At 35.9% G+C, this 18,165-nt stretch overlaps 1 protein-coding gene across 1 annotated transcript in view; it reads left to right on the top strand.

Annotated features, from left to right (window-relative positions):
- Positions 1-18,165, top strand: part of SLC2A13 (solute carrier family 2 member 13) — a 359,276-nt gene that overhangs the window by 242,510 nt on the left and 98,601 nt on the right. The window contains exon 6 of the mRNA XM_054442881.2: positions 6,278-6,398. Coding sequence (XP_054298856.1) covers positions 6,278-6,398 — 121 coding nt within the window. The remainder of the gene's footprint in view (positions 1-6,277; positions 6,399-18,165) is intronic.

The raw sequence follows: 18,165 nt of genomic DNA, 5'->3' as shown, positions 1-18,165 counted from the left end.
TACATGGCTGCATGGTATAATTTTCTAATTTTTTTCAAATATACGAGTACATTCCTATGTATCAATTAGCTATACTCTAATAACTCCTTTATAAGTTTATTTGAAGTGAGAATGCATTTTTCCATTAAAATATAGTTTCCAGGGCAGCATTAACTAAATTCTATTTTAACCAAATTGTATCGAAAACATTGATCTAATAGAACTGTTTCAGGCACTCATCCCAGATTTGATGAGAAAATACATTCTAAGTTCCAAACCCAATTATCAGAAATACATACCCTCTCCTGACCCTTATTCCAGAAGGAAGAGTAGAATGCTTTCACCTCCTGTTCTTGCCTAAGCAGTGGGAGCCCTTGAATCCAATAATGTACACTGAACTGCAGTATCAGTGCTGGAGGGAAAGGTGAGAGATTGTCTGATTAAGGGGCAAACGTGATTGCCAACAGCCAGGATATATACTGAACTAAGACAGTAGGTAAATGAATAAAAGTGAGGGACAAGTAAAGGTTACAAAACCATGTTTATAAACCTGTTCAAGAAACCAGAGGTATATAGCCTGGAGAACAAACTAAAGGCAGAAGCCTACCAGGTATCTTATTTTAACAGATAGTAGATGTTATGAGGACACAGATTTTTACTTAATATAAGAAAAATATTCCCAATAATCAGAGCTATCCAGCAATGAAATGGGCTGAATCATTAGGATAGTAAACTCTCAACGAAAGGATAGATTACCATCAGGCAGTGATGTGTTAAAAATAAATTTCCACAGTGGGCTGGAAATTGGATTTGTTGACCCTTGATTTTCAGATGAATGCTAAGAAGAGATAATAGCTGCTTTTAAATATTTTTAATGGATGACACCCTTCTTTTTAAATAGAACTCCAGTATATTGCTACCTCAATAAGTCTGTTTTTTAAATAGAACTTAATTGCTTCTTCAATTTGGGATTTGGCCTTTGAGATCTGGGGAAAACTGACTAAACATTATTTCTAGCAACCTGTGTTCCTTCATTTGGTATTCCAGTAAAACACTTTCTTATCAGTTCTGTAGGATTTTTGAGCCTTTATTGATACAGAGCTCCAGACTGTTTGGATTTGAATAGTGTGACTTTGGGCAAGGTTCTATTTCCTCATGTGTGAATGGGGATTAATTATCATCCCTACTTCACAGAGATGTAATGAGGATTTAACACATTTACAGATGCATAGGATTTCAAATGCTACCTGACACAGAGAGTAAAGGGCTCTGAGCATTTTAGCTGTCACAGCATTATTGTTACCAAAGAGTGAGCCTTTGTTGTTTAAACAAACTTAGTGCAAAAGCAGCCTCCATCTTCGTAATCTAGGAATCTTCCTGAACTCTTCTGGCCTATGTCATGTTTCCCTCTCAGTGTAGGTCTTCTGCCCAAGGATTTCCAGAGCCATCCCTGACTGTTAAGGGGAAGTATTAAGACAATTCCTCAGGAAACACCAAGGGATTTCAGGGTCTGCTTCTCATGAGCAACCTATAGGCACTTTTCTTTCCTGCCTTGTTCTCTTTGCAGCTGAAACCCACCAAGGCCTCAGTTCTGTCCACTACAAGCACTGTACAGTGGTTCCTTAGCTTGAGAGACACAGTCTATTTGATTTCCTTATTATGTGGCCAATTAAAGTGATACAGTGGATATTACAATGGTTTGAGAGGTAGAAGTCCTGGTTTCTTGTCACAGGCCTCACAGGTCTCCTTGTTTACCTGTACACATAGTAAATGGTGCCATTCATGTGGTTCTGCTGTTTCAGTGATTAAATAGGTTCTACTAGACGATAATGACCAGTGGACCTTTACACCTTCAGAATAAGAAGTACCATTCAACAACCTTGTTAACACATTAGTATTACTCCAGTGTGACCCTCACTCACAATTGATTTTTCTTTCACATTCCTATACTGATTCTGTGTTAGTTGCATTTTTATTTCAGTGTGTTTTTGTTTTATTCATTTATATGTAGATATATACTTGACATTTTAATAGTACTAACATACTGTTCTATGTTAAATTTCTTAAACTGGCTATAGCCTCGAATTTTTAACCTTTGATTCAGTATCGTTCCCTATTTTGTGTTCTTATTATGATTTATTTTATTATATTGGACTAAAAATAGTGAAAAATGTTACATCAAGATGATTTTTTGTTAGATATTCATTCTTTTAAAATGATAACAAATAAAAAAATATGTAAGCCTGGACAAAGGAACTCTTTATACAAAGAAATACAAAATATGTAGTCCATGAATAATCTTAAATGTAGGACATTTTTGGTGTTTGACTTTTTGTATTTTCAAAGCTTGTTCAAAGAACTGGACTTTTCTGGTAAATATTACAAATTTAATGACAAATTCTTGATTCTTTTAATATTGGAAGATTTGTATCTATGTAGCTTTATTGGTAATGAATCAGAAAGCCAGAAGGATTGTGTTTTTCCCCCCTCATGTATTTTAGTAGTGTAATGTTTCTGAAAACTTCACTCACAGACTGTCTTCATCATAATTGCCAAGGATACTTATTTTAAAATATGGATTATTGGGCCTTAACCCAGATCTACTAAACTAGAATTTCTGAAAATGAGACTTGAAATATGTGCACTTTAGACAGATTCCCTGGGTGATACTTATGCACACAAAGTGTGAGAACTACTGCTCTGGTAGAGTCATGGGAAGGGAAATTATTTTGTTTTTTGAGTATTTACTAATAATCCAAACACTGTACCTGGTACTGATTATTACATTAGATATTTTTAATAATGCTATTTATTCAGCACTTTTCACTTCCTGTGGAGAATATTTTTATTTGCCAAATTATATCAAAATTCCAAAATCTAACACTGTATTTGGTTAAGACAGACTCTTCTCGAAACATAAAGAACATGCCAAAACTACACAGTACACCAGATAAAATTCTTTCATCCAAAGCCTTCTTGTATTAGACTCAAATCCAGGTTGTAATAATGAATAACTTGACAATAACCAGATTGATTTTAAATACTAACAAGGGACTGATAAAACATCTGTAACTAACTAAATATAAGGAAAAAGGTAATTCAAGTTGTTTTATGCTTTAATAGTGTATATGAGTAGATGATATTACTAAGTGATTATTTAAAAATTTATTTTATAAATAAAGTCATTTAAGATACCATTTCCTTCTTTTAAGGAGCTTATCATGTCATAGGGGTTTTAGCCCTGTCTTGGCATCATAACCACTTATGGAACACTTTAAAACTCAGATATTTTGTACTGATCTTCTGGAGACTCTGATTCAGAGGTTGGGGTACATCCAGGCATTTGCTTCCAACAGGAAGCCAGGATTGAGAAACATCACTATGTGTGATAACAAAAGAGTATAATGCTGGCTTTTAAAATATTTTCCTCCAAAATGGGCCAAAATAAAAATAAATTTGGCTTAAGAGGAGTTAACTTTTACCTATTTAGGAATTTTCTATATCCAGAATAGTTTATTTCTCATAATTTTTAGGTTGGTTGGACCTTAAGAGATAGATGTAGAGTCATGTTATCCATATTGCAGAACTCTCATTTAGGATAGTTGTACCATACTAACCTCATGACTGTAATTGGATGGTCTTAACAGTTTTTTTGTTTTTGTTTTTGTTTTTTTCAAAATTAGCCAACATTGCAAAAATGTATATAGTATGGTGGTCCATCCATTCAACCAATATTTATTTGAATCTTTATATGCCAGGCACTAGAATTGGACCTTACTGGATATGTGCTAGGCATATCATCTTAGAGTTTATCATTTTCATGGAGACAGGTTATTTAATGAGTGTTATGAAAGAAGAAACTCATCTTTCCTTCACATCTTAATATATCAAAGTTTCCTGATTTAAAAAAAATCTTACCTGTTACATGGCAATAAGATATGGATGTAATTTGGGAAAATAGGGCTCAGATTTTTTGATGGACAGACTAACAGTAAATCTCATGGTTCGTTTCATTTTGTTTTAGGAGAGAGGTATGATCTTCATAACAGACCTATTATATCTCTTTTCTGTTTTCCAGTTTGGGGCTTGATAGTCTTTTGAGAAAAGTAATGGCTCAGACTATTCCTAATTCTGGTTTGAATTTTAAGCCAACCGTAGTTAAACTGTGATTTTAGTTTTATCGCATTATTGGCCTGGTTTTGCAAAATAGACTTCTGACCTTTCTTCAATCCTCCCCATCCTTCAACTTTGTTCTGTTATTTTGAAGGTTTGCTGTGGCTGCTGCTGCTGCTTGTAATAATAATCATAGCATAATAACTAACATGTCATAGCATTAAAACATCTTTCGGCCGGGCACAGTGGCTCACGCCTGTAATCCCAGCACTTTGGGAGGCCGAGGCGGGTGGATCACGAGGTCAGCAGATCGAGACCATCCTGGCTAACACGGTGAAACCCCGTCTCTACTAAAAATACAAAAAATTAGCCGGGCGAGGTGGCGGGCACCTGTAGTCCCAGCTACTGGAGAGGGTGAGGCAGGAGAATGGCGTGAACCCCGGGGGGCGGAGCTTGCAGTGAGCCGAGATCGCGCCACTGCACTCCAACCTGGGCGACATCGAGACTCCGTCTCAAAAAAAAAAAAAAAAAAATCTTTCAAATACATTATGACATTTAAAATTCACTGTAAGCCCGTAAGGTGAGTATTTTCACTAAGCCCTATTTTACAAAAGACAACATTGAATTATGGGAAGGTTGTGTCCTATTTTACAAAAGACAACATTGAATTATGGGAAGGTTGTGTCCTTTATCCAAGATCACAGAGTCAGGAAACAGCAAAGCTAGCTAAAAACTACAGCCATCTGATCCCAAGGTCACCTCTGTACCCATAATGCCTGGCTTCACACACCTACTGTGTCTTAAACAAAAACACCTCAACTATTATATAACCCTGTTGTACTTCCACGATGCTTCTCAATGTTCTTTTTAAAATCTATTTTGAATAAGATTTTTGTTCATAATTTAAATTCCCTCCAAGCTTAATTAATAAAACCTTAACTACTACTAAACTGCCCTCCTAAATTCCATGTTTTAAACTTATTTTGTCTCATTCAAATAAGTTGTACAAACTAATACAGCCATATTCTCTTTTTTAACTTTTAATTTCAGGGGTACATGTGCAGGCTCGTTATATAAGTAAACACATATCTCAGAGGTCTGGTGTACAGATTATTTTGTCACCCAGATAATAAGCACACTACTCAATAAGTAGTTTTTTGATCTTCTCCTTTCTCCCACCCTCTACCCTCAAATAATCCCTGGTGTCTGTTGTTCCCTTCATTGTATCCATGTGTTTTTATCATGCAGCTCCAACTTTTAAATGAGAACATGCAGCATTAGGTTTTCTATTTCTGTGTTAGTTTGCTAAAGATCATGGCCTCCAGCTCCATCCATGTTGCTGCAAAGGACATGATCTCATTCTTTTTTTACAGCTGCATAGTATTCCATCATATTTTCTTTCTCCATTCTTCCCATGACACTTTTCATTTACCCTCACAATGTCTGTGGCTCAAACAATAGTCAGAAACTTGAAAAATGTCTTATTTACCATTAGGATGTCTATAAGGGACACAAAAATTACTCTTTTAAGTGATATACTTAATCACCATTCCTATATGTTAACATCAAAACAAATATTTCACTTTCAAATACCAACAGGAAAGAAAAAAGAATACATGTGATATATTATTTCTGGTACTTTAAAGTCTTCAAAAAATGCTACTCCATTTTAATAAAACATGCTCTTTCAACTGCTTTAGAAATAACTCGTTTGTTAAACTAAAAAGGTTTACCAATTTAAGTCTTACATGATTGAATGTCATTAGAAGAATTTTCTTGGCACCAAAAGGAACACTTGATGGAAATCTATTGTCTTTCATACTTCTTGATATGTTAGGCACTCAATAATGTTGTCACATTAATTGATTTTGAGATTTTCAGCAATACTAGGGGTGCGTGGTTTCTTTTAAAAACTCATTACCAATTTACTGTTTGGCTAGCAAATGTATTTGCTTTGAATTTCTCTCTCATCATGTCTCACAATGAATGTGCTAGTGAATAGTTCTGATAATTTGTTTATACATTGGGAGTATTTTTTAAAAATCCAGTGAAGATAGAGCATGGTATTTTTTTTCAGAGGTTTTTGTTTCTTTCTTTGTTTTTTGGTTTTGTTTTTACCAAACCCAGTCTGCCTTAAAATAATATTGTCAACTCTTCTCTAATATAAAACTTTTTTTTTTTTAAGGTACCACTGTAGCACTCATTATTCTTGCCTTGGGATTTGTGCTATCAGCCCAAGTTTCCCCACGCATCACTTTTAAGCCAATAGCTCCGTCAGGTCAGAACGCCACTTGCACAAGATACAGGTGAGATTTCATTATGTTCTTCTTCCTTTACATGACTCTGGTAACTTTTTTGCTTGCTTTTAACTTTTTTAAAGTTGTAGAGATGAGTAGGAGCTTGCTGGGCATCCAGGCTTACGTAAAAAGGGAAGAAAATGGGAAAGGTGGTAGAGAGGGGCCCCCAGGAAGAGGAATAGCTTGTGCAGATGTGTGAGTGTAAGGAATTAAGGAGAGAGGGGGTTGTTAGACACAATCTTGGTGATGTTTCTCTGGAAATTAAAATTAGGGATTGATACTGAATCTAAGCAGGAATACAGAAAAGCTATTTTAGATCATATACAATTCAGTCACCTCTGTGTTCCAAGCAGAGTAAATAACTTTAATCAGTAATTAAACTTTTACAAGATGCACATGCCCTCTGAATATTCTGACAATTTGTACTGATTTGCATGGGTATCCTCTTATTCATTTAAACAGAAAGAAAGTTTTCCCTCAGTACTGAGGCTCTTTCAGAGGATCAGGAAGTAAAAAGTGATGGTGAAAAAACACAAAATATTCTAATGGCTAGCTGCAGGCCTAAGAGCTCATTAAATCTAACAGTGTACACACTATGTGATAAATAGATTGAAAAGTAGATAAATGGATAGATGGACTGAGAACACATAAATGAAACTTTGAGTGATTGGACACATCGATTAATACGTTTGGCAGCAGAGCTTCAAAGTTTTAAACTGGACTTTAGCCACCATGAAGTCTACCAATCCCTTTAAAACATATGGATAGAATAAGACCTAGCCTTAACAAAAATGTATATTCCTTTAGCCGAAATAGATGGACGCAAGTCTCAAATCAATGAGTAAATGATTTATTAACTCATACAACCCTATATGAAATTAAAACATTATACACTAAACTCTACTTGGTATTCATTTAGAGCATCCAGTTGAGCATGAATTTATGGTGGCTGTTCATTACAACAGTGAGGAAGATATATTGGTTCCAAATTGTGACCTACATGCCTTTGGAAAATAGGCATCATAGCACGTCTTTTATTTTACTGATAAGTTTGTTTATTATTGGATTACTGACTTTCATAGTCTTTTTATTGTTCTAAGAAGACTTAAGGGCGTCTTCATAGTAGAAGTTAACCATAGCATCTTTATTTGGACATCTGCCTCAATTGCTAGAAATGCATATTCTGCTTTTCTTTTTTTTGATGGATATTTTACTTATATGTTTTTAACACAGTTACTTTGAAAAAGTATTTTAAAAATTACTGTCATTTGAGAATCATATATTCTCCAGATCTAATGTCTGATGTAGATGTGTTGTTCAGAAATACTGTTAGGTCAACTAAAGTCAGAAAATCATCTAAAAATTATAAGAAAAAGTTCTCTGAACTTCTGATATAGGAAAGGAATGACTGTAAGTTTTTAATGATTTACATAATGAATTAGTTTTCCTGACATTGACTTTAAAGTTTAAATAAAAATATTTATTGCCCAAGTATATCTCACTGCACAGCAGTTTATGATCATCAGTCTGTTAATCCTTATGATCTAAGGTATTATCATCTAACTAATATTTTAATATACAATTTTAATGAGGTAAGAGAAGTGATACAGCCTACCTTTATTCTTATTACAAAAATAAGCAGCCATTTTTGAAGATAGAACCAAATTTTAGGTGTCCTTTGGGAGTCAGTAGATATGAAAAACAATTATTTATTGTATGCGTAACATATTAGGCTTTGTGGGAATTTGACAGTATGTATTTATAGTCTAAGTGATTTTGTAAAATATGGCTGCAGTCCCCTTACTGGGTTTTTATGGTTAAAACCATCTATAATCCTCTGCTCTACCAGCTGAGCAGTAATTGACTGTATTAGTTATTTTAAAATAACTAAAAGAGTAGAATTGGAATGTTCCTAACACAAACAAGTGACAATTGCTTGAGGTGATGAATATCCCCATTACCCTGATTTGATCATTACACATTGTATACTTGTATTAAAATATGACATGTACCCCATAAATATGGTCCACTATTATGCATACACAATAATTAAAAATAAAAACCATCTGTATACATTTCCCCTTTCCTTAAGACAAACAGGAAAAAAATCACATAATACCTTAAGATGAGTGAAGTTCACTTTGTAAATGTAGATAGTATGCTTTCCCCATGGAGTGATCCATATAGGAAAATTTAGCAAATGAAACAGATTTTAAAGAAGTAGTTTTCTGAATAACATCATATTCTATTCTATTAGTGGGAGCATAAATTGTTCTTCATTTTATTTTTTTTTTTATTTTTTATTTTTTTTTTTTATTTTTATTTTTTTTTCTTTTATTATTATTATTATTATTATTATACTTTAGGTTTTATGGTAGAAAGTGATATGGTTCTGCCTAATAAAAGTTAAGTGCCTATGTCAATTGACTCAGCACGTCCACTTGTAGAAATCTATAAACCACAGTGATGAGTATGCAGTTGATTCTTACTATAGAAGATTTAAGAAAGTAAATGGTTAAAGAACAATGATCCTTCTTGATTTTAATTCAATAAATATTGGTTGCATACCAGGCCAAAAATATTGTAGGTTAGAGCTCCCTAATGACTTGAGATTCAAGAGATCGACAACCCTAAATAATTTTCAATCAGGACATCTCCGTTTTAGAATATTTTCAGTTTTTGATTGATAATGTATTTTCCAAGGCCTGATTCGATTCTCTGGACTGAATGTATTAAAGAATGTCTTTCAGAACAATGAGAACATAGGGACACAGGGAAGGGAACTAACTACACACACTGGCGCCTGTTAGGGGGCAGTGGTGGGGGAAGGGAGAGCTTTTGGACAAATAGCTAATGCGCGCGGGGCTTAATACCTAGGTGATGGGTTGATAGGTGCAGCAAACCACCATGGCACATGTTTACCTATGTAACAGACCTGCACGTCCTGCACATGTATCCTGGAACTTAAAATTAAATTAAAAAAAAAAAACACCTTTTAGATCTGCTTTTAATAGATAAAAGTGTGTACAAAGATAAAGACAGATGCAAGTTGCTGTAGAAAATGTTTGGCCGCCTGTATAAAAGCTGTCATAGGGTCCCAAATGCAGCTAGAAGAAATAACGCTAGCATGAGTATCATCTGAATCATGTATCTTTATGAGAGTTCACACACATATTTCTTTTTTTCACACCCATAATTCCAATATGACCTTCAGTTCCACACTCTCAAATTACTAATGTTCTATTCCGTTCATTTCCAATTCAAAATATATTCTCATGAGAGCTAGCCAAGATTTGAGGAATCAAACATTTCCTAGGTACGCTTCCCTCAAATACTTGACGTATTATTATTTATAGCGTGATCTCAGTATATGTAAATCACTATCATAAAACATTTAAAAGTAGACAGATATTTCCTAAAGCATACAGTTGTAGAATTTTAATGTAGCCTTGCCCTAGGGTTTTTATCTTATTCACTTACTATTTCTTCATGCATCTAGATATATTATGGATCACCTACCATAGGATTATAGTAAGGATAAATTAACATATGGGAAAAGTCTTAAATGGTGCTTCGCACATAATAAGCACTCAATAAACATTACAGTCATTGTTAGAATTAATAAAGCCTGTAATAGAAGATGAGGTTGGGATGATGGCACTCAGAGACAATTACCTTGAGAATGGGATGTTTGTACTGAGCTCTTAAAAGAAGAGTGGAGTATGTCACACAAAAAGAATGGCAGGTACAAAGATCCTGCAAGGCCGTAAGGAACCTGGCAAGTGCAAGAAACTGAAAGAAGAAGACTATGGGGTCAGAGAAGATTCAGATAAGACTATTAAGACAGATCAGAGCCAAATCATGTAGAACCTCAGAGGTTTTTGATCTTCAGTCCAAGAACATAAATCCATGGAAGAATTTTAAGCAGGGATGTGCCTTGACCACATTTTGAATTCTAAACTGTCTCTGGGTGGATGTGGGTGCCACCAAGAGCATGTGTTCATGTAGGGAGACTGGCTTTTTACAGTTGTCTATGAGAGAGATGACAGTTGCCTGGATTATAGTGGTGACATTGGAGATAAGCAGGTAGACAGATTCTCAGTATATTAGGAGAGAAAAATCAATAGGAAATTTAAAATAAATAATTAACTCTGGCCATAGAAGGAAGGAGTCTTTGGTTGGTTCCCAATTTCTCCATGAGAAAAAAGGTGGAATAAATCATAAAAATAAGATGCAGCAATTGGAAGATGTAAGACCATGGGTACAATTTTGGACATGTGGAATCTCAGGTGTCCATGAACCAACATTAGCTGGGATATTGAGTAGGTATTTGGGAAAACTGGCCCGTAGTTGAAGGAGAGTTCTAGAATGAAGAATTATTATCCATGCATGATAATTAAATCCGTAGACATGGGCAACACCTTGTTCACAACTAAGATCTTTATCAAGACTCTAGCTACCTTTGCAATTCATAATCTATTTGTAAACCACTAGTAGTTTACTAATCAATTGGGCAGTATCTCTCCATTCTTCAGGCTTTTAATCCCAGCATAGAATCACAAGCTATTCATGCTGGAAGGCCTTAAATGTAACCTAATTCAAGCCTTTCATCTTACACCTACACTTACATCTTACTTAGTTTCCTTACTGAGGTCCAAATAAGTCATACTCCTCTCCTAGGACACACAGACTAACCACCTATTCTTTAGGCTTCTCTTGTCCCCATACAGACCTTCCTTTTTTAGCTAACACAGTTCTTTAGGAGGTATTGTTAATATGAAACCAATGACACAACAGCTTCTTTTTCTATTCCTTTCAAACCTTGCTCTTCTTGCTTTGGATCAAGGACATGGTTTTTCTGTTAAGATGACTTGTACAATTAGGTATTTCAAGGAATTTAATGATGCCTAGCATATTACCTCTTTGATACAGATCTTGCTATTTTTTAGACCCTGTTTGAGTAGAAATTGACAAAAGGGACTATGCCTCTAGTTCATTATACTTTTTCTTTTTAATACTTCTCAATTAAGGCCAGACGCTGTGGCTCAGGCGTGTAATCCCAGCACTTTGGGAGGCCAAGTCAGGCGGATCACCAAGGTCAGCAGTTTGAGACCAGCCCGGCCAACATGGTGAAATCCCAGCTCTACTAAAAACACAAAAAAAAATTAGCCAGGTGCGGTGGTGGGTGCCTGTAATCCCAGCTACTTGGGAAGCTGAGGCAGCTACTTGGAAGCTGAGGCAGGAGAATCACTTGAACCCAGGAGGTAGAGGTTGCAGTGAGCTGAGATGGTGCCACTGCACTCCAGCCTGGGTGACAAGAGGGAGACTCTGTCTTAAAAAACAAACAAACAAAAACTTCTCAATTAAGAGTCTTAACCAGGGTCATCTGCAGAGGTACTTAAAGTCACCTGTTTTCCCTTCCCAGCGGTCAGCCTCACCAAGACAGTGGAATGTTGTTTTGAAATGCTCCCCAGGTGATACCAGCACATCTTCCATTAAGAACCACTGCCATAATGCTATCACTTTTTTTTTTTTTTCCAGAAAAAAAAAAAAAAAAAACTGCCAGCTTTCTTTATTTTTCTTTTCTTTTCTTTTTTGTTTTTGTTTTTGTTTTGTTTTGTTTTTTGCTTCTTGAACATTGTTAAACCAAGCATAAGAATATGATCAATGTGGTTCTTTTTCTGTATAGTGATAGTTTCACATTTTCCTCTTCAGATGAAGTTCCCCAAAATCCAAATTGACTAATTGTGGCTTCATCTGTAGATGGTGGTGACACTAGTTTTGTGAAACAGTATGCCCCTCATAAATTAGTCCCTTGAAAGTTCATTTCCAATAAAAATGCATTTTGTATTCACTACACTGCCTTCTCCTTTTGCCAGCCTTGTGTTATTTAACAAACACATCATTAACATGAGCACTGTAAGACTGTCAGATTCGATCATAAAACTTTTATGCAACCTTAGAAATGTGTAAAAACGGTTGGGCACGGTGGCTCACACCTGTAATCCCAGCACTTTGGGAGGCCAAAGCGGGTGGATCATGAGGTCAGGAGTTCGAGACCAGTCTGGCCAACATAGTGAAATTCCGTCTCTACCAAAAATACAAAAAATTAGCCAAGTGTGGTGGCAGGCGCCTATAATCCCAGCTACTCGGGAGGCTGAGGCAGGAGAATCGCTTGAACCTGGGAGGCGGAGGTTGCAGTGAGCCGCGATCGTGCCATTGCACTCCAGCCCAGGCAACAGTGCGAGACTCCATCTCAAACAAACAAACAAAAAGAAATGTGTAAAAACGCTATTAGCCCCTATTTTTCCCCAGTATTTGACATCCTGGTAATAGTGTGTTTAGCATCAGTAATTCATAGCATCTTGACAGTAAATATAATATTATGCTGTGAATTGAAACAACTTTCCATTTGTGTTAAACATTTTTTTTTCTTACTAATTTCCTATAAAATGAATCTGCTTCAATTTTTTTGGCATGGTGGCACAGGCTAATATACCATGAGGTTACTATTAATAATGCTATAGTAGAAAACAATGTTGTATGTGTTGACTAATATCTACAGACCCATTGGAGATAAAGATAAATGTACATAAGTCAATTAAAAAGGAAAATGAAAGTTGGAACAAAAAGTCCACATAAATCTCATCCTGTGACCGTATCTCCAAATAACTGCACATATCTTTTGCTAACACTTAAATACCCAGTGTGCTGAATTTGACACCTGGAGAGGATTCTGTCCACCTGTCATGGAAGGATACAAGAGCTTCTTGGAGGAAGTTTGCCATTTATGGGACATATTCTTTGAGTTCACCATAACTTTTAAATTTTGATGCCTAGGCTTTTAGCCACAGACTTACAAATCCCCCACATGGCAAGATTTGCTACCCAAACTTTGGTTTTTTGTTTTGTTTTGTTTTCCTATAGTCAAAAAATGCTTCTTGGGAAGCCAGAAAGACAAGAAGGAGGACTCAAGATTAGATTTGCAAAGATGAAGGAAAAGCATTTCAGGGAGAGGGAATATCAGGGAATGTGTACAGGTCCTAAGCAGGGAGTATGGCTTCTTAAAAGAATTGACCAACAAGACTGGATCATAACAAGCAAGAAAGAGAATGGCACCAAAATAAACTGGATAGCAGTCCAATGACAGAACATCTCAGGACCTTATACACCAGGAGAATTTTGGATGTTATCTTAGAATACTGAGAAGCCTTCAAAGGGTAATAGGATGAGAATGACATTATCAGATTTGTGTTTTTAAAAGATCAGTCTGGCTGCAGAGTGGAAAATTGATTACAGAAAGACAAATGGTGATGAAGGGAGAAAGGTTAAAAGAACTTAGTAGCCTAGGCAAGAAATAATGCAACCTTGATGGTGACAGTGGATATAAAGAAACGAGATATTTTGGAGGGGAATGACAAGGCTGGGTGATTAGCTGGATAATAGATGAAAATAAATGCTTTAGAAACTGGAAAATACTTGGGGAAAGAGGAATATAGGATCTGAAACCTCACTGGGGTCTACTTGGCAACGTAATTTTAGGCATGTATATCTGGAGACCCTTTCCTTTGCTCTCAAGTTAAATACAACAGTCACATAATGAGCGCAGTACTTAATATTTTCTGTGATTTATATCCTTATTTGAAAGGTAATTTTCATTCCTTCTTAAACTTAAAAGACTTCTGAGAAAGGTGTTTCTGAGGTTGTCCATTTAGGTCTGAAATAACAGAACAAGATAAAGGGGGAAAAACATGTATCTCTGATAATCCATGGGACTTATATTCTTATTCTAGAACTCTTTTCATTGCAGTGAACACATGAAACCAACTTGGAATTTTATTCCTATTTCAAGTAAATCCACTTAAAATAGCATCTGCATAAACAAATGAAATAAACTATCCAGGACTGTGACAGCAATTGCCTGGAATCAGTGTCTGGTGTATTTTCTTATAATAAAGACCAAGAAAACCTTACAGAAAATATAAATATGAAACGAGGCCCCTAAAAAACTTAACTGTTCTTTAATTAAGTTTGTATGAAATGAAAACAATTCAGGTATTAACACTTAAAACACTCTGGTATGTTAAGTTGGAGTATTTCCCATCATGTTGTAAAAGCATGTTACATAACCTTGCTACGTGTTCCTTGTCTGAACAGTAGGAAAACACCTATTGCTATGGACCAAATGTGGTTTATTTAAAAACAAAGAATAGGGGCCGGGCGCAGTGGCTCACGCCTGTAATCCTAGCACTTTGGGAGGCCGAGGCAGGCAAATCACGAGGTCAAGAGATCGAGACCATCCTGGCCAACACGGTGAAACCCCATCTCTACTAAAAATACAAAAATTAGCTGGGCATGGTGGCATGTGCCTGTAGTCCCAGCTACTGGGGAGGCTGAGGCAGGAGAATCGTTTGAGCCCGGGAGGCAGAGGTTACAGTGAGCCGAGATCGTGCCACTGCACTCCAGCCTGGCAACAGAGTGAGACTCCATCTCAAAAAAATAAAATAAAATAAATAAAATAAAATAAAGCATAGCAAAGAGGTTAAAAGAACCTCTTCAGTGAAAGTAACTTTGAAAACTATGATTTTGATTGGCTGGGTGTTTGGGTGGGTGGATGGATGGATGGATGGATGGATGGATGGATGGATGGATGGATAGATAGATGGATGAAGGGTTTCTATTGATAAGAGAAAGTAGATGGTGCTGACTAAAGGAAGATTTTTTAGTATAATTTTCATCCTGGAACTTAGGTATATGTGGCAAAATTTGGCAACACCTTGTTGCTATCAAAGAGTTGGTGATTTAGGAAGCATCCAAAATCACCAACTCTTTGTTGTTCAAAGAGTTGAACAACAACTTTGTTTCTTCAAAGTTTACTTCTACTCATGGCTACAGCATGATTAGCAATACCTTCTATGGGCATGCTAGTAGACCCAGCAGTTCAAGCCTGCAGATCTCTAGGCATAAAACAGGTCACATAGTGTTTAGGCCATCCCTCAGTGACTCTTTTAGATTGTTGTGTGGTGCTAATAAGATAGTGTTTTCCTAATATTAGTAAGTAAATAAATAACAACAAAAAATAGGTCACATGTCTCTTCAACTGTAACATCCAGGTTGTATATTGATTAAATTAGAAGACTAGAAAAATCAAATAATGTATCCTGAACAACCTGGTTTTAGTAGCTGAAAGTCCCCAATTGTATAAGTTCTGTACAGCTTAGCAAATCAAAGAATATAGCACTTTATAAAAAACATTTATGTACATTTGTAGTTAATTATCTTAATAAACATTTTTGAGAGTTGCAGTAGGCTGGGGGTATTGAGATTTAAAAACAAACAACAACAAAAAAAAACAGCATTCCTCCTCATGGAGCTCACAGCTATGAGGGAGAAAAATGCAGATACATAATTGCAAAACAGTGTAATTAAGGCTGATAGATGTATCAGAGCATGACCTGGCATAATTCATTTCCCCAGGGCCATGACAGAAGGCTTGCTACATGAGAGTCCTTAAAATTCTTATTATTTTGGATCCTTTTATAGTGTTTTTTAACTGCATAAAATAAATTTTATAAAAGTACAAAGCAAATCAATTATATTGAAATACAATTGCCAGAATACTTTTAAAAATAAACTTGTTATATAAAAGTACAAAGCAAATCAATTATATTGAAATACAGTTGCCAGAATACTTTAAAAAATAAAGTTGTTAAATAGTATTGTATGTACTTCTTTATTAACGCATTAAGTAACAAATCTAGCTGCAAGTCTAATACCATAGTTTCAACACCATAGTGAATGTAAATGGTATTTGGAGATTTCTGCGACTACCTTAATGGGTTATGAAAATATGTGACTTCTGTTGTTGCCAGTAGTTTACTGCCTACATTCCTAATTGAAGGAAATGCTAAATTTCAGTAAAAGGTTAATGAAATACAGATGTAATTTTCTTTTCATCCAAGTTTACAGGCCCCATATTAAGGACCCCTCACAGAGGAGGGAGCTTGATCTGATTTTTCAATGGTGAGTCAGATTTTCTCAGACCGATGAAAATGGAGAAGCCACCCAGGCATCAGAGCGAACTGTGCAAAAGCAGAAAACAGATTTGCCCTTCAAGAAAATTATAAAGCTTGATACTGCTGGAGAAAGGGCCACCAGGCACAGGATGATGCAGAAGGAGAGGAAAGGCCTTGGATACTAGGTCAAGGCTTGAGTGAGGAAGGGAAGCCAGTCAACAGCATCAAGCAAGGAGGGTACCATGATCAAAGCTGAGCTTTACAAAGAGTTTTCTGTGTGAGTTTTGGGATATAGATTGGAGGGAGAAGAGTCTGGCAGCCCCAGAGAGAGATTGTGAAAGTCTGAGGTTATCTCATGATGGTGAGCATGAAGACAAAGCTATTTTTGGAAATACTACAAATAAATGTTAAAGGCAAAGTATGAGGGAAAAGGCGTTTGGGCAGGCAGTTCAATTTTATGAATACTCAGTGCCGATTATGTGGCCCCAGCCAATATACCTAGCAGGATGGAGGGGGCATAATTCTAAGCAGGCTTTTTATTTTAAAGTAATAATAGTTTCTGTTAACTAAGCCCTTACAATATTCAAGTATTATCCATATTGTTTTTGAATATTACCTATTACCCTTAAACTTTCCTGAGGAAGATATTGTTATTATTATTGTTATCCAATTTTACAGATCAGAAAACTAAGGATCAGAGGGATTATATCATTTGCCTAGAGTGATGTAACTGGTATGTTGCAGAGCCATTTTGTTTTGTCCACCTCCCTCCCTTAGTCAAGCTAATGGACTTTTTTGTGTGTGTGTGTGTGCATATGTCAATACTATCCAAAGCCTGTGAGTATTGTAAAGAAATGCTAAGTATCAGTTACCCAAGAAGCAAAGAGAAGAGTTTTAAGCTCCTCATATTGAAGGGCTAGGTATTTAAACACTAGGATTTATTTTAACAAAATACTGCCCTGAAAATCAAGTACCAAATGATGAAAATCACTAAAACAAGAGTTTTTAATGAAATGAAAATTTCTAATGAAATTTTACCCCCCACTACACATGCCATTTAATTGAACTAACATAAAACTCTTTCAGAGATATTTAGTGGCCAAAGTTCCTTATGTAACATAAATGAAATTCTGGGTTGCTGCACAGATTCCTAAACAGATATAGATTATGAGATTATTTTCTTTAAATTTACTTCTGATCACTTCACCTTCTCAGCAACCCAGATACTGGCAAAGTGGAAGATACCTTGATGAAACACCAGGCTGTAGCAGTCTGACTAAAGCTTTTACAGATTTCTAGGAAAATTACTTACAAAAAAAAAAAAAAAAGAAAGGAAGTAAGGAAGGAAGGAAGGAAGAAAGGAAGGAAATAGAGAAAGAAAGAAAAGAGGAGAAGAAAATGTTGCCCAGCTTGGAAGTGAGAGGACTAGGTTTCCAAATCTCTGCTTTAAGACCTTGTCACAATTAGAAGCAATTCCCTTTTTTTTTCCCAGGATTATTTATGATTTTTTTTTTAAAGAGTGTTAGAATTTTGGGGACCCTGAGAAATCTGTCATGGAGATAGTATATCACAACCACTGTTATCTTTCCAAAGTATTGCCAAACAGCCCTTAGATCACCCACACTGGTTCAGCCTTCTGCTAGTAAGATGAGATGCCTTTATTTTCCACAAAGGATATCAAGCCCTGAACCCCACCCAGGGAGCAAAGAAGACACAGAGGTAGTTGCTTGCAAGTCAGCACCATTCTTTGTGAGCATAAC

The sequence above is a fragment of the Pongo pygmaeus genome, chromosome 10 (genome assembly GCF_028885625.2).
Source record: "Pongo pygmaeus isolate AG05252 chromosome 10, NHGRI_mPonPyg2-v2.0_pri, whole genome shotgun sequence".
Lineage (NCBI taxonomy): Eukaryota > Metazoa > Chordata > Mammalia > Primates > Hominidae > Pongo > Pongo pygmaeus.
Note: the sequence above shows the minus strand (reverse complement) of the source record. Positions and strands in the feature narration are given on the sequence as shown.